At 33.9% G+C, this 19958-nt stretch overlaps 1 protein-coding gene across 1 annotated transcript in view; it reads right to left on the reverse strand.

The window, feature by feature from the left end:
• Stat4 (signal transducer and activator of transcription 4) overlaps positions 1-19958 on the reverse strand; it is a 95651-nt gene that overhangs the window by 25566 nt on the left and 50127 nt on the right. Inside the window, exons 4-13 of the mRNA XM_048808198.1 lie at positions 15653-15754; positions 13514-13603; positions 9898-9976; positions 7108-7193; positions 4319-4470; positions 2304-2462; positions 1477-1569; positions 926-985; positions 620-637; positions 437-530 (exon numbers count right to left, since the gene is read on the reverse strand). Of these exons, the coding sequence (XP_048664155.1) occupies positions 437-530; positions 620-637; positions 926-985; positions 1477-1569; positions 2304-2462; positions 4319-4470; positions 7108-7193; positions 9898-9976; positions 13514-13603; positions 15653-15754 (933 nt within the window). The remainder of the gene's footprint in view (positions 1-436; positions 531-619; positions 638-925; positions 986-1476; positions 1570-2303; positions 2463-4318; positions 4471-7107; positions 7194-9897; positions 9977-13513; positions 13604-15652; positions 15755-19958) is intronic.

Consider the following 19958-nt stretch of genomic DNA (forward strand, 5'->3'; position numbering starts at 1 on the left):
AGAGAACAACCTGTTGTCTCAAGCCATTCTTCTAAAATGTAAGTGCTTTTAGCCACACACAGTGTTACTGGATATTGCTTCCTGAGGAGATTTTAAAAATGAAATCAGGAATGCCTACCTGTTTTAACACAGAGTATCTTTGTCATTATCATCCAAAGACACTGAGAAACTACTATAAATACTCATGTCCTACGTATCACCACTGTTGAGAACTCAGGCTGTCTGAGACAAGGTTCAGTGATCTTCCTACTGTTTGAATTCTTCCATGTGGCATGTTTTATTTCTCCATGTGGTCCTTAATCTCACCTAAGAAGCACTTAATAAAATACACTGAACCTTAATGCCTATTACTAAAGATGTGTCTAATTTGTGAGGACAAAAAACCAAACCAAAACAAACAAAAAAACACCCCATGTAATTGTACTGCCAAACTTACCAAATGTCTAAATTCTACTGAGAGACTCCCATTGGAAGATTCTTCAATGGACATGGCTTTGACATGAGTTCCACAAAGGACAAATCTTCGATTGCTAGAAAGGAAATTTTAGTGATTTACATGGTCTCAGGTAAAATATATTTATGAGATGTGAAAAAAAATTCTACAAAGTAAATATCTTACCTTAGAGTTGAAACATTCCTGTAAAACCAAGAAGATTCTTTAAAATGGACTGTTTAATAGATCTATTCAAAACATGCTAGTATTCTTAAAAGGATAGTACATAGAATTTCATTTTAAGTCTTTATAGCAAAATAATTCTTTATTGGGCTCTATTAAATGTTTAAACTTCCAAGTCAACTATTTAAAGTACATTAATATGTGTTTAGAGAAATTTAAAAGCTCAAAATTGTTGTTTAAAATAAGAGAATTCATTTAAAAAAAAAACTCTGACATTGTTACATTTTGAAATGAAATTAGAAAACTTACTTGTCAATTGATGCTTTAACCTTTACCTGATAGTTTAGTTCTGGCAATTTTATTAGTAGTCTGAAAAGAGACATCAGTAAAGAAACCAAGATAAAATTTAAAAGTGTTAAAAGCCTTTTTTTATGTTTTAAGAAATAAATACATTTATGGCATATACATACAAATAAAACTTGCATTATCCCCAGTTATATGTAATATATGTGTTTATACATGTTTTCAAACTATAAAAGTTCCTTTCTAGTTTTCCATGTTACTAATGCCAACATCAGCCACTTAACATTTGGAAAATAATTGCATATTGCTTCATTTGGTGTATGCTGAATAATACATTACCCTGGGCAGGTAAATAGTAAAATAGGTAAAATCGTCATGCTCTGGACAAGCAAAGCTTTCATCCCAACATTTCTGCAGGAATTTACCAAAGCTCAGTGCTGGGTACACAGCGGGTACTCAAAAAAGTTGCATGTAAGGTAACATAAGAGAAACTAGCCTTGGTTACATAGTGGCGATGGCTCCCTGAAAAAAGAAATGATAGAATGTGTTCTGCCTACCTTAGTTTTACAGTGAACTGAATGAGGGTTTTAAGTACCATCGGCCTCTGAGGGTGGGTTGGCATGCACGGCTGTCGCTCAACCACAAATGAACTAGATGAAAAGGAAATAAAGCACACCATTTGAAAACATTGACAATATTGACAGAATGCAAACCACAGAAGGACAGGTTGCTTTCCTGTGCGTATCCTCTCAGTCCAAATATGCTACATCTAGGAGGCCTTAAAAATCCCATTAAATTCAAACCATTCCAACAACTTCTCATAAATAATTACCACAAGATAGGCAATGCTTAAAGATTGTCCTAATTAACAACAGCAAGTAATTCTTAATTATTATATTTAAATCATTAATAAAGGTCCATTTTATCCTATATCAAACATAGTTAATTTCATGCCACTGAATATTCATGGACTGAACATTAGTATGCACATTTACAAATTATCATACTATAATTAGGAGCATACCGGTATTTTTTTTCTTTAGTGAGCTTATAAACACAAAAATATTCTCCATCCCTCACTTCTTGGATATGCACTGAAGAAAAAAAAAAAAAACCTCAAAATCATTTTTAAAATGTGAAAACTGAGCTGAGTGGGTGATATAGCTTAGTTCATGACAAACTGAGTCCACAGGGGAGAAAAGTATTGATGAATAAATAGTGAAGAGTAGAAACGTGTTTCTGAAACTTTCTAGGGGCTCTATTGGCTTCTTCCTAAGGCCCACTATTCCATATTTCCTGCCACTCCTTCACTGGAAACCGAAGCCTCAGGCAGGGTGTCCTTATAACTTCACAGAACTGAGGAAACTAATAGCACTTCACTTACTTCTTGAAAAGGTTGTAGATCAAGAAGGTCACTCTTTCTAGCAGGTGCATTCTTTGCAGTGGGATAGGGTCACCTTCATATGTCATTTTGGTAGATTGTTCCTCTAACTTCTCCAATTGCCTTCTGAGTTGGAAGAGACTTTCTGCCAATAGGGTAAAGCTATTGAACAGCACATGATAGTTTTTCCACTTAATAATCAAGCATTTTAACAATTGATCATATTTTTGCAAAACTTAAATTAATAAGTAATTATCAAATTAATTAAGTGAATCACATAATTTCAGTAAGGCTAGTGGAAGTTCTTTATTTTTATTTTCCTAATACATTTCTTCTTGAATATGCATCATCTATGTTAAATATTTTTAAATTCATACTTTAAATTATGGGTATCACTTATGAAATTTCATCAGTATCTGGAATTGCATCCCTTTCAGTTAGCCTTTGTTTAAGCCCATTAAGCATAAATATATCAATATGGCACTCAGTTAAAGGCAAAGAAAGAGCAAAGTTAAAGCTATAAAATGCATGACATGAAGAAAGTTATGTGTAAGAATACTGATGAGAAAAAAAATGTAAAACTGACCTCCCCTCCATGCATGTATATTACAAGTTCCTCTGGCAAAAGGTAAATAGAATTTAAAAATGCTTGCTTCTGATATGTGCTTAGAGTTCTACTCACTATGTGGTGATTTGACCTCAAAAACAGAGATGGGGCTTGGGCCAGAAAAATAGGAAAGATTAAGAACACTTGAAATGGACAAGCAAGAGGCCTCCAGCTAGAGGAGGAGGAACATCTTACCAGACTTCAGAGGTTCACCTGGCCCACAACAGCTCTTTCTAAATACCATGCATGAAAGATTATGGAAGAGCTGTCCAGTCTCTGCTGGGTTTTGGTCTCAGCACCACTACATTTTAAATTCTTTATTACTCCCTTTATTATTTTGTTTTCACAACAACAGAGAGTACTGTGGGTTTAGAGAATCAAAGTAACTCCCCAAGGAAAATAATATGTTTTAAAATGAGCCCAACTCCTTACATTTCTTAAGAAACAGGCCTGGCTGGGCAGAGCTTTTAGTGAGGGGTCCCCGGTTACTTACTATGTGTTTCCATTTGTATTAAAGTGTACTTTAAAAAAGCAACTTGAGATTTTTAACTGTACATTTTTGCTTCTCATCATACTTTCCAATTGTTCTCTCAGACAGTTTTATTTTATACTTATGAGGTGGAAAACCCTATCAACATTTTTATCTTATAATGAGAGGGTATGCATGTGTGTACACCCAGCTGGTGGATGCCATGCCGTGCTAACCGCTTGACACTTTATAAACTTATTTTTTAATTGAAAAATAAAAATTGCATATGCTTATAGCATATAATATGAAGTTTTGATATATTTACACACTGTGGGAAGGCTAAATTGAAGTTAAATAATATATATTACCTCACCTATTTTGGGGGGTTTGAAAAACCTAAAATCTACTTTCTTAGCAACTTGCAAGTTATAATAAATCATTAACTACCATCTCCACATTGTATAGTAAATATCTTGAACTATTTTTTCCTCTCTACCTGAAATTTTGTATCCTTTGACCAACAAAGAACATTTTCTTAACAAAATAAATGTCTGTTAAAAACACAGAACTCATGTTTAACTCTGGTATCTTAAGACATATTTAAAAAGTTGAGATATCTGTTTTCAGGATTTTGAAGCTAAACATTGATTATATCATTAAAGAAAATGTATTACTGGTTTCCAAATCTCATTTGTGATTGGTATTTTGTTTGTACAAAATAAGCAATTCTTATGCATTCTGCAGATGCTTCATTCTTCCCCCAAAGGAATGAGGATCCAGAGCACTGACAACAATTCCATCTTCATGTCCAACTGTAGGGCTCTCAGCTGCTAATAAGCCAAGCCACCTATAAGCTACATGTCAACCTGCATTCTCCAGCTGGGTGACACTGTTTTCTACTTCCTGTGGTTTTCACTAGAAACTAAAGTCAATTCGCTTTACCAGTTTTGAAGCTGGTCGAGCCCGTTGTGGAGTGGACCTCCTATGCAGGCGATCTGCTGCCGCCTCTTCCAGTCCTGTAGCTCCTCTATCAGCATGCTGTTCATGAGCAAGTCTGTTTCATTTACTATCTGTGTCATCTTGCTGAGTGTTTCCTAAAAACAAAGGTGAGGACCAATAGGCTTTCACAAGAACAACCAGAGTTGCTCACAATTTAGCTTATAAAACAATTGGATCTGGTTAAAAGCCTGGACAAAGGCTTGGTTAAAATTTTGACCAAACATTTTATTAAATACTAGCTTTTATTTGCTATAGCACTGTCTTTTAAACAACCAAATTATTGCATCTAGAGAACATCATAAGGAAAGAAAAATGACCACAGCTTAACATTCTCCTAAAGACATTTCAGTATAAATATGTTAAATTGGTAACTTCTGTGATAATATTGAATCATGGATTCAGAAACCATATATTTATATTTTAAAGCGAAGTTTATAAGTGTAATTATTTTTTTAAAAATATGATTATCCATTTATTTGCAAATGTACTGGCTAAAATTTGAGTCTTTCTGTGTTAATTTGTATTAGGACTTTATTTGGATCTGGGGAGGCAATGTGGAGAATCATAACTTTCCAAGGCCTAGACTGGGTTAAAAAATGTGAGTTTCTGTCCTGGATTTTCCACAATCTATATGAATTCAGAAAAAGCATTTAATATTTTTGGAACTTGGTCTTCTCATCCATGCAGTCAAGTGAGTGGGTTAAATTATTTCCAATGTTCCCCCCCTTTTCCCTAAAATGTTATTTCTAGAGTAGAATATTTGATGGCATGTATAAAATGTGTAGTATAGACATACAAACTTAGTGCTTTATGCATAATACACTAAGTTTAACCTTGGATTAACTATATACATGCTTAAAATCTGATGGAGAATTGTTTAAATTTATGATTAATTTAAAGTGAAAATAAATTTTAAACTTTTTAATATCCATGCAAATTTCTGAATAACAAAAAGAAATGGAGCTCAACTTTTAGAAATGAATTATTGATTCATCATTTTATGATTAAATATCAGTTGCATTTTCTTTCAAAAAGAGGTAGAAAGTTGAAATAGAGGTGTGTCTCCTCTTGGAAAGTATTTAATTGAATTAGAAAAAAAACAGTTTTCTCTTCTTTGCACAGTGATCAGATTGAATATGTCTGGTTGCCAACAAATTATTCTAAAATCTAAGAAATTTCTTAACAGTGTTATATCTCAGAGTAGAAACCAAAACACTTATTTTCCCAATAAAATTTCGGTAGCCATCAAGTAATTGTTTAATTATACATGTGTACTAGAACCCATCTCAGCATATTATGTATAGCCAAAAAAACAACTATGTGTGAAATACTGTAAAAAAAATTTGAGTAAATTTCCACCTTGAAATTAATGATGCCTACAATAAATGTATCATGGAAAAATAGATAAATGAAAAAATAATAAAAATTAAAATATTTTTTAAAAAAAGCCCTAAAAAAGTTCAGCTTTGTAAAATTACTACAGGAAAATGGCCAACAGTTAAGTACTATTCCTAGAAACCCTTTGGTGTTCAGAATGGGAGCAAATTTTTACCACACGCACATCAGATAGAGCACTAATCTCCAGGATATATACAGAATTAAAAAAACTTAACACCAAAACAACAAATAACCCAATCAATAAATGGGCTAAGGAACTAACAGCCACTTCTCAGAAGAAGATATACAATCGATCAGCAAATATATGAAAAAATGTTCAGCATCTCTAGCAATTAGAGAAATGCAAATCAAAGCTACTCTAAGATTTCATCTCATTCCAGTTAGAATGGCAGTTATTAAGTACAAGCAACAAGGGCCTGAGGTTGTGGCTCAGCAGTAGAACACACGCCTAGCAGTGCGAGGCGCTGAGTTCAATCCTCAGCACCACATAAAAATAAAAACAAGTAAAAATAAAGGTATGTGTCCAACTAAAAAATATTTTTAAAAAGAATACAAGCAACAATAAGTGTTGGTGAGAATGTGGGGGAAAAGGCACACTCATACATTACTGGCAGGACTGAAAATTGGTGCAACCAATCTGGAAAGCAGTATGGAGATTCCTTAGACCCAGCTATCCCACTCCTTGGTTTATACCCAAAGGACTTAAAAACAGCATTCTATAGTGATGATAGCAATGTTCATAGCAGCACAATTCACAATAGCTAAATTGTGGAAACAACCTAGATGCCCTTCAATAGATGAATGGATAAAGAAATTGTGGTATATATACACAATGGAATATTACTCAGCATTAAAAGAGAATAAAATAATGGTGTTTGCAGGTAAATGGATGGAGTTGGAGAGTATCATGCTAAGTGAAGTAAGCCAATCCTCAAAAACCAAAGGCCAGATGTTTTCTTTGATAAGTGGATGCTGATCCATAATTGGTGTGGCAGGGAGCATGGGAGGAATGGAGGAACTTTGGATAGGGCAAAGGGAAGAAGGGGAAGGGGCACAGAGATAGGAAAGATGGTAGAATGAGATGAACATAATTACCCTAAGTACATGTATGAAGACATGAATGGTGTGACTCTACTTTGTGTACAGAGAAATGAAAAATTGTGCTTCCTTTGTGTAAAATCAAAGTGCATTCTGCTGTCATGTATAATAAATTAGAACAAATAAATTAATTAATTTTTTAAAAAAGAATCTAAGAGCTCAATTCTTTTCAGTAGGAGTGGGTTTAGGAAAAGGAGAAAAATAGATAAATGGTCAAATTAAAATTCTTCACTAACCTTTCTCTTAAAGTCCAGGCTATTAAGCATTTCTTGCAGCGTCAACACTTCCTGATTCATCAGGGCATTATTTTTGTCACTCTGATCTGCAAAGGCAAAGAGATCAGATTTGGAATTCTCTCCATGGCGAAGCGCTCCACTTCTGAAAGTCCGTCTGCCTCAATCTGCTATCCTAAAGTGGCCTTGGGGAGGAGGAGGGCAGAGACTATTAAAGACTAAATGGGGCCACCAGAGTTGAGCTCCAAAAATTTCAGAAATAAAGAGAAAACTTTTAGAAATGAATTATTCTAAAATTTAGAAATTTCATTTCTAAAATGAAACACTTTATTCTTCATAATGTACATGCAGCACTGAAAAAATATCAAAGTGACTCAAACATAATATATTAAGTTCAAAATAGTTTCATTGTTTAGTGTATTTTGCTCTTGTAAGTCCAAGAGCATGCTAATTTTGCCAGGTAATGACATCCAAGCATGCCTAAGAGGACTCCTTTATCTTCAACTCTTCACTGAATATTCCTTTTTTTTGTTGGTGGCGGGGTGGGGGGGAGATAAAAAATGTTTGTAATGATTTCTTTGTGTGTACCTCTGCATTCAAGATAACCTTGGTTGTGTGATATAAATAAGAAAGGAAGGGAGCTTCTCTTTGTGCCCAGGATTAAATCATATTTTACTCTTTCAGCTCTTTATACATCCCTCTCTTCTCTGCTCTACTTATTCTTGGGAATCAAAAGTTACTGCCTTGGAGAGTAAGTTTTATCTACTGAGTCTCAAAAACTAATAAAACTAATTCTCTGCTTTCCATTTTTCTTGAAAAAAAAAAAAAAAGGCTGGCCCTTACAATAAAATCAGAAGTGAGACAGAGTGCTAAATTAAGAAAAATGTCTAAAATGAAACAAAACAAAAATGGTGGATCATGGGGAGATGTGCAATAAGCAAACATCATATTACTTAATTTGAACATTAAATTTTATTGATATAACAAATGATTGTTCATACCACCCATTCATGTCCATAAAATGAGGGTTGGGGATACTGATCTGATTTGTGTAATTGTGTAGAACAACATTGTGGCAAATTTCTCAACAAAGGAGCTCCTTTCTGTTCATATTAGTTCACAACTTCTTAGACCTTATATGTAGAAAAATCTTCCATATGCAGCACTTTTCTACTGAAAACTTCATTCAGATCGTCACCATAATGTTTCCCTTATATTTAATTTCACTTATAACAGGGTGGGATGAACAAAATAAGTAGTTGTAGATTTGAATGATAAAAATAATCACTTTTTTATTTTTCATAATGCACATGAAGCAATGAAAACATTAAAGTGACTCAGATCATAATGTATTAAGTTCAAAATAGTTTAATTGTTTAGCATATTTTGCTATGTGCTAATTCTTAATGTTGGTAGTTTACACATGAAATTTGAGATAAGGTTGTCTTCAGGAAACTTTAATGCTTTATTAAATTTACAGTGGTTCTAAACCCTTTTAGGAGCATAGATTCCTTTGATAACATATTAAACCCATGTTTGTGCTATTTCTTCTGAGGGGAAAATAGTATGAACAAATAATCATAGACATTTTGAATGATATTTCATGGAAGTCAAGACTTTCTGAAGATGCTAGGAAGAACACCCAAAATACCTCACCCCACACTTACAAAAAGTTAGACATTTTATCACAATCATCCATACTTCCATCAATATACATCTTAAGATAACATTTTAGTAGTTAAAGGTGATTACAGAAATTAAAGGTTTCTATCTGGTTTATTAACTTTTAAGTTATTTTGAAATAATTTTATAATTATAAAAATGCTGCAAAAATATTAGAGTTCCCAGTATCCTACATTGTTGGACATAAGCACAGTAAAATGATCAAAACAAATGAACTAACATGACCGAAATCCCATCAACTAGTCCAGACCTAACTAGAATTTCACCAGTTGTCCTCATAATTGCAGCATACTTTAAACTATCAATCTGTTAGTACTGTTAAATCTTAGCTATTGTGAATAATTTAGTATTTCCTTTCCATTTCTTAAAAAATTTAATTGTAAATAACCTCACTGTTTAACAACAGAGCCAAATAATTTCTAGTGTACTTTTATTTTGATATTTATACAATTATTATATTATACTTTCGAATAATTTTTGATATATGGGGAAATAATTTAAAATAAAATGAGTAAAAATACAGTCAGTATACAAAACTATATATATGCAGTCTCATTTTTCGAAAGTCAGTAGACAAGTATGTATACAAACAGAAAAGGCTGCAAGAAAATACATTTCAACAGTTTACCTTTAGATTTTGAAATTTCATGGGATTTTTATTTAATGCATTTGCCTATTTTTCATTTTTCTTAAAAAGCACATTTCTATTTTGTAATTCTAGAAATGATATTTTAAAAATTCACCAGGGATACTAGTCATGCCCTGATCATATTAGGCAGTTAATATTTTTATTGCTTGTGATTGGGACATTTTTGATTCTTTAGGAAAATGTTCTTATTTTTGAAAGATGCATGTTGAAAAGTAGGTGTGATTTCTCATGTACTTTATAATTTGCTTTGAATTGATTGGTTAAAAGATCTATATATTTATATGTAGAGAGAAGAAAGAATCAAAAACAAAGAAATACTCATTCCTTGCCTACATTTTGCCTTAAAAGAAAAAAAAAAAGGCTTCCCTAGGGAAGTAGATCAACTTTGTTAAGTACAGAAGAAACCTTGTCATTCAGCCTTTATATCCTTAGGTAGAGTTATAGACAAAACAAAAACTTACCCATTGTCTGAATTGTTTTATACCTGTAGTCAAATTCATCTTGAAGGTCTTCTAGGTATTTGGCATCTTGTTCTGTCATCTTTATGCAAAAGAATATATACTCACTCAAAAGAAAGCATTGAAGGATGTTGCAGTGTTTAAGCACATCCAAGAAACAGCATCATAAGTACCTTTAAATATTACACTGGTACTTCCAGTCTCCAACACCATCCAAGGACACTGAACCTATATTTCTGAAAATCTAATTCATGTGAAAGTTGAATAACACTGGAATAACCAGGTCAAATTAGCTCTTCCTACTATTTTATTCCTTACTGCTTATTTGGAAATCTTTTGGTGTCTTATTTCCCATTTCTCAGGTGATACTGCTCCTATCATCTTTTTCTTTTAAACTAGAGAAAATGGGTACTTTGGCTTTTCTATCTCTGGATTAATGTACCAATGATCACTTTTTGCTTAATCTCCTTTCAAATAAGCTAAAATAGATGACAATTCAACCTAATTTTTAAAAAATTTCTACCTAAAATATACCTGTGTTTTCTCCAGGATTTTTCTGTCTTTGAGATTTTTGGTTTTATTTTCTTTTAAATTGGTGATGTTTTCTTGCTCCATCATATTGGTTATTAAATGTCAAGATCTGGGATAAAGGCTTTTTGTGTATTATCCAATTTAGACTTCACCTCTCTCACAGGTAGGAAAGGAAGAAGCAGAGGCTTCAAGGTGTAAAAGGTCTCACTTGTCCAAGGTCACATGGCTTCGCTGTGAAGAGTTTTGTGGGAAAGTCTGGCAGTTTGACTCTGGTCCTAACTCAAAACCAGATAACTTGCTTCTTAGATTTAAGACTACTTTCCTTTCTTAGACAGTCAAAAGATTCTACTGCCTACTTATTTCAATTAGTTTTCTCTAAGGAAAGACTCATCTGCCCCCCAAAAGATGTGTGTAAACACACATCAGCCTCCATGAATTCCAAATTTTAGTTAATTAAATTATTGGTTAAGAAAAGCATCAATGGGCTGGGGTGTGGCTCAGAGATAGAGTGCTCGCCTAGCATGAGTGAGGCACTGGGTTCAATCCTCAGCACCACATAAAAATAAAATAAAGATATTGTGTTCACTTATAACTAAAAATAAAATAAAATAAAAGTATCAAATTTGGGGTCAGAGTCTGAATTTGAGTTGCAACTCCATGATTTATTAACTTGTAAGAACTTTGAGCAAATGTTTTTGCACTTCACTTTCTTCATCTGTAAAATGGGGTGGGGCAGACTAGGGGAGGGAGGAAGGTGAATAACAATAACTACCCTCATGATAATTACGATCACATGAGTAAAATGAGTAATAAGATCACATGAGTTAAACTGCTCATAATAGTGCCATGTTCCAAACACACGATCTATAAGCTTTAGCCATGATCACTCTTCTCCCTGCTTGTTAGCTCACTCTAAAGTGATGTTCTTGACAATTCTAAATCTTAGAAAAGAAACAAAGTCAGAGTTATTGACTACACAGTATATTGTCTACATAACAATAATAGCTAAGACTTTTGGAGTCAACTTGGCTATGCCTCAACCTTATATACATCCTTCTTTCAGCCACAGGCAAAGTAACTTATTTCCACTTTCCTAGGAGGATGTCCAGGCACAAAAATCATAGTAATAAAGACTCAAGCTAGAATTCAAATCCAGTCTAGTCTAACTTCAAAGTCTTCACTATTTCTTTTCACTACATTTCAATACCACTCGCGGCTTTTAATTTTAGTGTTAAATTTTGGAAGGAGCAACAAACTTTGGAAGGCTGTAGGTTACTAAAAGTCAGGGAACCCACATACTGGGAAAACGTAACAAAATAAAATAGGATAGCTTTAAAGCAGAGGTATATGACAGCTCCATGTTTTGAACTCAAAATTAATTAAAAGCTAAAAGAAGGCAATATCTTTCAGAATCTTCTAATGCAAAGCATATCAAAAGGAATGAAAAGTATATTAAACTATAACTCCAAAAAGTCAATGCTGAGGTAATTAAAAGGCTTTCAGATATTGTCATCGGTGATTGTGAAACCTGAAAACTGCTAGCAATAACCTGCAAAAGCTCTCTTGATGTCTGAGAAGCCTTATAGGAGTATCATGTACCAAAACATTCCACAGAGAGATGGAGTTTCTGGACTAAGTGGGGCAAGTGCATTGATGGGAAAGTACTGCTTTGCCTCTATGTCAGGCAAGTCTTTCTGGGATCAGGATAAGGTACCTGGGATTTATGGAGGGAGTGCTAGGAGAATGGACATGCAGGAGAGGGACAGGGAAGGGCAAGGAGCTAAGAAAGTACATGGTTTTCACTGCAGTCTGCTTTGGTTTTTTCCCATAAGAAAACCAGGAGCATGATCTGTACCATATTCCAATATGAGGCAAGGGGTCCTGGCCTTTCCTCCCTTGTCACTTAGTCATTTCTCAAGGTGGCCCAGAACTCTGTAAAGGCAATTCCAGAGAAGCCCTTAGCAGGGAACACTCACAGCAGCTGGGGATGATGCATGGACCTGGGGAAATGATCTGGTTAGGGCTCCAAAGGGTAGGCCTCTGTTGTACCATGCTTCTCAGGAATTAAAAAGAGTTTGAGGGGCTGAGGATGTAATTCCGTGGTAGAGCACTTGCCTAACATGCTCAAGGCCCTGGGTTCGATTTCCAGGGTAGATAAAAAAAAAAAAAAAAAAAAAAAGGAAATTGTGTTCTATGCAAAACCTGTCTACGTACTTGATTAATGTGCTTAAGTATTCTTACTATAATAAAATAATCACTCTCTGCCTTTAATCACTTGTAGAACCAGTAGATACCTTGGTTTTATAATGTGCAAAGGCCTTTTGCCTCAGGTCTGTTTTGAGAAACTGATTCCTTCCTGTTATAGTGTAAGAGAAGCTTTTGCAGGCCTGCTTTAATTATGGAAAATCACTAAATCAGAAGTCTAAAAGTAAATGCTTAGAAATACTGTCACTTGACCCCTAGGCTTACTATCAGACAATATATGCATGGGCCAGTATATCTTTTTTATTTATAGTTTATTTAATTTTATGGAATTCTAATTTTTGAAATAAAAAGAAATGGATGCTATGTTTTAGAAAGGAAAATTAGCATTTTATTTTATATCCAAAATAGTGGAAAGTTAGTCCTATTTAAGATTTTTTTTTTCTAGATTAATGAAATTAATAAATCTCTGACAAGACTGATTTGGGGAATAAAAGAAAATATAATTTGTCAGTATCATACCAAGGTGTGACAGCATTATAGATTCTACATATATTCAAAGGATAATAAGGAATCTTATGAACAACTTTATGCCAATAAAGACAATTTAGGTGAAATGGAGATATTTCTTGAAAAGCACAAATTACTCAAGTTTATTCAAGAAGAAACTAGATAATCTGATAGCTCTTTATCAGAGAAATTAAAGGGCTTCCCACAAAGAAATCCTCTCTATATAAACAGAGTATGTAAGGAATATTTATCATATTAATAAACTCTCCTTTGTGCACTGTATATACTAACTTTGGGCCTTCGGGAGGAAGGTGTACAGCTAACTGTGGGAGAAGAGAGGCTGCCCTTTCTAGACGTCTCAAAAGGTCTCACTCACCTGCACACTGTTTTTAATGGCAGACACTTTGTGCTCCACATTCCTCTGTCTTTCTGAAACTGAAGAACTTTGTAAGGATTTCTCCAAGAGGTCCCTGGAAAAAGAAAATCTTGGAATTTCACTCATGTTGATAAAGTTGATTTATAATAAATGCCATATATGTACTATATACTTTGGGTCAGTTTGATACAGAATATTACCTAGCCACTAAAAACTATGCTCAGGGGCACTGTGCTTAGCACACAGAGGGTCCAGGTTCAATTTCCAGCATAATAACAACAAAAATCATGCTATAAAAATATATTTAATGACAAACAGCATTAAATTTTAAGGAACTGAGCAGATTATAAAACATGAATATGATCTCAGTTGCTTATGTTTGTATATAGGTATTATATATGTTTTTATTCACAAATGTATGAATATATGCAAAGATATGTAGACTCAAGTACCTATGATTGGAAGAAGACACACACCAAAATGTTATCAGTGTATTACCTCTGAATACTGAAATTGCAGTTGATTGTATGATTTTTAAAATGTTTCCTAATTTTCTAGAGCAGATCTTCATTCCTTAGATTTTACAAAACCAATACATGTAATTTAAAATCAGTATAGAGAAATTTCATTAAGTTGGACTTAAATTCACAACTGAGGATATCCAGCCTGCTGTTATGGGATTTAGAACAAAAGGAGTTTACTAAAGAAAATGTAAAAATATGAATCTGGTTAAGCACAAAGATCAAGCAGCTTCTCCAAGCACCACTTCTTAGCCACTCTAGATCTGACACTGAGTATGTTCCTCAGATGGAAAGCTCTATAGGCAGCTAGAAAGGAGAGTGAAACATGCAGGCAGGCCCTTCACCTCCCAGTCCAGTGGGAAACAATGGTTAGGTTGATGACGCCATACCCAAACCCACAGCAAATCAGTGGAGGGACCTCAAGTGCAACCCATGTCCTTGACTCTTGGTCAGGTGCTTTTCACCTACACCACATTCTTCAGCTAGGTAAAGACTTTATAAAATTCTCTTTCTCTCATTTTGGTCTCTATTACTTGTCTACTTAGCTGAAATTTAAAAACTAGTGCTTCTTTCATGGTAGTATATGGTACTGGCAGATTATTTTCAGAGTGACATATATGAGCATTCACTCAAATTTGATATTTGTCATTGAGATGAACAACTCACACACACACACACACACACACACACACACACACATACACGACTAGAGATTAAAGGGATACAAAAAGGACTGCCAAGAATGTATATGAGAACATCACGTATTCATGATGGCTTCTTAATTTTTAATCAAAAGACATTCAATCAAACTGAATGCACTTTAGAAACTTACTACAATGTTTAAATTAAATGAAAATGGCACTATCTTTCATATCTTCTACTAAAGCTATAACTTGACAATAACTAATCCTGAGAATGGTTAATAGTTAAAAAGATATGTTTATTAGACCTTCAAAAATAAATGTAGCGATATGATTTATTAAATCGTGAAGAATGTCATTTGGAAAATTGATTATTTATATTTTCTCTTCTTTTTCTAATAATTAACTGAAAAAGTATTTCTTAAAGGCTTCATTTATCCTTCTTCTTTGATGGGGGCTCTGAGGTCATTCAGATAGAGGGATAAAATATAACCTAAATAATACATTGGGGGCAAAGTACATTCAAACAATCAACAAGCAAGTATATTTATGGTGTTTCTTTGGGACAAAATTTCTGCTGGTGAACAAGTTTAGATATATGAGGTAGGGAACAGCAAAGTACAGGAGGGTTTTAGTCAAGATCAGTCTGCAAAGATAGATGTAGCTGTGGAAGCAGAGTCCAAACTGTTAATTAGGAATTCAGGTGGTTACTATATTCCTAGATTGCTAGCCAGAGTGTGGCTAGTGGAAGCAGAAAAGAATGTCTAGGGAAGATTCTAGAAAGAAACTCTGGAGAGGCTTGGTAATTATCTCAACATGGCGGAGAGCAAAGGAATTACTAAAGACTGTGATTGCAAATGATGGAAAAAAAGGTCAGCACCACTCACAGGTGGAAGAAGCTGGTTTAGAAGTTAAAAACTTCCGTTGCACAGAAATTGAGTTCAAGGTGATAGCGGGATCACAAGTTCAGAAAATATTACCTGGACAGGCATGTTGGCTGCAGCCAATATTCTCCTCTCTTCCCTTAAACAGTTTGAAATAACCACAGCTACATGCATTGGATTTCCATGAAATTTTCCCTGAAAAAGAGTGAGCAAAAACAGCACAAGAGCTTAAGTATATTGCACAATAAGGAGATGTCCCTGCTTGAAAATAAACAATAATCTCCCAATAAGCATGTGAAATTAATTGGGATTTGTTCCAGTAATCTATTCCATTACAAAGTTATAGGAACTCATTGCAAAGGTAGACTCTTAACAAGAGCATATTGATCTCTTTGCCTGCAAAAAATCACTTTTATTGATTAATCATTGTTCTTAACCACCTCTTTAGGATAGATCCTAAACACACTCCAAAGGGTCAGTTTATTCTGGGTGTAGGGCATATTTTAAATACAGGAGTTACTTCCCTGTGAATTATCATGAACAAGGGTGGGCCTAGCCATGCACTTGTTAATTCTGTGCTTCATGCTTAAAACATTAATTTTTGTCCTTATTTGGTGGTGTTCATATTGACTAGCTCATAACTATATTAGGATACTCAAGTGAAACTGTAGTCACATTTCAGCAACAACATTTGTATGACATCTAAGCTACCACATCCTTTATTGCCAAGGTTAATAGTGCAGATATTGTTAACTGGCAACCCGTGGGCCTAATTTGGCCATCAGGTACATGTTGTAAATTAAAATACTTGGATCCCTTCAGGGGCATTATGTACCACCCACAGTTGCCATAGTGCCCCCAATGAGTGAGCCTAGCACTCATTTATCTTACAAACAAGGCCTCCTCTGAGTTTTCTAGCCTTAATTTACAGAACTAATTGGAATAACACTATTATTTTAGTCATGTTAAACTTCTTTACTCAACTTTTTCCAAGGCAAGATTAGCAGAAGGCATAGCAGACAAATGCACTAATTTAGTTTCCCTCTACCCTCCTCTCTGAAGGTGGTACTAAACCCACGACATGGACAAAGGTCAATAGCAGGAAAAATAAAATAACAATCCACAAAGTGGAAAATTAACAATTAATAAAAAGTAGATTATGCAGACTGGCAAACCAAAGGGTATCTCTATGGGAAAAATGAGGTTAGTAGTTAAATACACATTTTTATGGTTGTGACTGCCGACACAATTTTATCAGATGATGCATGTTAATTAACACTTCTATTTGTAAAGTGAGGGTAAATACCAACTCTCTGGATTCCTGCTCTTCAATATTCTGCAGTTTTTAAAACTTTTTTTTTCTCTATAAACCAGAAATCTTCAAAAGAAAACAACGAAAATGAATTGACTGAAACTCAGAAGTTAAAGAAATGAAAATGATCCTATTTATTAAGCCCAGATTCTATGTCTCTGATTGTTGATGTTGGCAATTTCAGATTCTCTATTAGAATTTATTCCTGTTGTTAATTTTCCCATCTATTGATTTTAATTTCCTAAGAAAAACTGTGTTTTCTCATTTTGATTTCAATTTACTTAAAAAAAATGGCATCATTAAAAAGAAAGGGCTTTTCCTAGGGTCATTTGGAACTTGAGAACTCATCCTAAGATGGGGAGTTCTCTACCACCTCAAGAATTACCAGTATTGGTCTTTATTTTTCTCACTGCTGTGGAGTATTTCCTTGATCATTCAGATACTATCTTTCAACATTCTCAGCTTTGTTGTACACTTTTCTATTTTCCTCTCTTACTTAAACTTCTTTTACCTTCCTTTTCAGATTCAGTTTCCCCCAGATCTTGAGAGATTAAATGACTCATTTTTTTTTTCCTTTGTTAAGAGCCAGGAATCAACATTGTTTTTATCTAGGATGTCTTTTTCATTTTTTAATTGCATTTTCTTAGTACCTCACTTAAACGTATCTGACAAAACACTTTATGAAAAATTGATCACTGTGGACTCAATATCAAATGAGTGCTCTTCCTTTTCTAAATACCAGAGATGTACTCATGTTCACCTTTGAGTAGTTACTAAGTACATGGACCTTCAAACAGCAAGAAAACAAACCCCAAGGTGTGGGCTGGTGGGAAAAAGGAAGAAAACGGAAGCTGGAGAAAGAGAAACTGCCCCTTTCGGTTGTGTGTGGGTCTCTCAGGCATCTGTTCTGCAGCTGTCTTCCACTCTGTATCTAGTTCTCACACTCTCTTCTTGCCTGAACAGAAATTTTAATTATAGTGAAGTCAATGTAGTCATCTCTTCTTTATCGTAGTGTGTTTTTATGATGTGTTCAAGGAATCTTTCCCTAAGCTGCAGTCATGGAGATTTTTTTCCTATGATATCTAAGTCTTCGTGATTTTGTCATTAATTGTAATTCACTTGGAGCTTGTTAGTAATGAGAAGTTCCTTCACTTTTTTTTTCTTTCATGTAGATACATAGTTCCACCAACATTTAGTGAACATTCTCTTCTTTCCTCACTGCTTGCTGTGCCTTGGTCAAAAACCAAGTGTCTGTATGTGGGTGAGTTTTTTTTTCTGGACTCTTTTCCATCTCAGCGTTCTATCTGTGCTTTATCAACAGATTATCTTTATGATTGTACTTTTGTAATAAGTTCTGATGTCAATCAAGTAAAATAGGTTTTATTTGCATTTCCATATTCATTTTAGAATCAGCTTGTTAAGCTACACCCCCCCTTCCACACACACACATCCATGTTGAGAATTCAGTATTAAGTCTTTAGACAAATGTGGAGAGACTTGGCATGTTTATAATTGTGTTCTAATCCAATTACTTATACATTCTTCAGTGTCTCTATTACACATTATAATTTTTTCACATAGAGCTCTTAAATATCTTTTGTTAAGGTTATTTCTATGGAGTGGGGTTTTTCCAGCACTGAAATAAATAATATCTTTTCTAATTGTTTGCTGCATATATATAATATATATGTATAAATGATTTTTGTATATTTATTTTTAATTCAGCAAACTTGCTAAACTCTTATTCTAATGATGTATCTCAAATTTTTGCCATTTTTAAAATTCTATCTGTAGATTCTTTTGAATTTTCTGAATACACAAATTATACCTTGTGCAAATATTGATAAAATTTTCCTCCTTTTCAATCATTTAGTTTTCATCAGGATTTCACCTCTATTCTGACTTATTTAGAAATGTTAATTTACAAACATGGATATTCCACTTTTTAATAAAAGCTGATTTCTAGCATAATTTAAATTTTTTTTACTGCATGTTAATTGTATGGAATAACGGGTTGATCATAATACAGATTCTGAATGACTTCAATCACTTTATATTTGTTGAGACTTGCTTTGTGGCCGAGCACATGGATATTTTATAAAAGTTTTATGTTAACTTGTAAAGAATGTGGATTCAGCTGCTGTTAGGTATGAATATTTTATACAGTTGCATTGAATCAAATTTGTTAATGGTTTTGTTTAAATTTCTACATTCTTATTGATTTGTTTTTGCCTGATCAATTTGATCAATTAATGAAAGGATTATGTTTAAAGCTCCTTTGTGAATTTTTCTCTTTGTGCCTCTGTCAGACACATTTAGTTATGTATTATGGAAGAATAAAATGTTTGAACTGACTTTTATCACTAATAATACATTTTACCTTGAAGCAAAAATATGAACTAAGACATATACAGTGTTTTTCCTTACTGAGAGAACTTTTATTTATTTCAAAATGGGTATAGATATTTCATCATATGTCAGTATTGTACATATATAAAAGGGCAAATATACATAAAATAAGTAAGTTAATATATTCCTAAGACTTCTTAGAGTTCAATTTTTCTAAATCTCTTTTAAATTCAGGCTTCCATATTTTTTTTCACAAAATACTGTTTTGCTGGCCACCGTGAATGTCAGTGACACATTATTTCTTTAGATATGTCCAACAATTGTTCCCATTCTGTAAGTTGTGATGCTGCTACTTTCTTGATCTTACCAGCAGTTCTCAATAGAAGGTTCCAGGTAAGAACCAGGACTCACATTCCTTCTGCAAATGGTTCTTAAATGGTTTGTTGACTGAAACCTTGAAGGTTGTGGTCTAGTAATAGTGTTGTGTTCAGCAGTCATACCACTTTACTTTTACGTGAGATCATTACTTAACTTTCAGATAGATGTCCATGAAATCATTGAGAACTTGAATATATTGTAGTGGCACCACCCCCTCCTCCACAGAAAATCTTAATTAAGCTTCTCCAGAAATCTTCACCATAATTGATTTTTAGGACTATGAGCAGAAGAGTCTCTACAAAAGAGTTTAATGTAGGTAAACTTCCTATTGTCCTGTTGCTCTATCACTTAGCCACTGGC

Source organism: Marmota marmota, unplaced genomic scaffold (assembly GCF_001458135.2).
Source record: "Marmota marmota marmota unplaced genomic scaffold, marMar, whole genome shotgun sequence".
Lineage (NCBI taxonomy): Eukaryota > Metazoa > Chordata > Mammalia > Rodentia > Sciuridae > Marmota > Marmota marmota.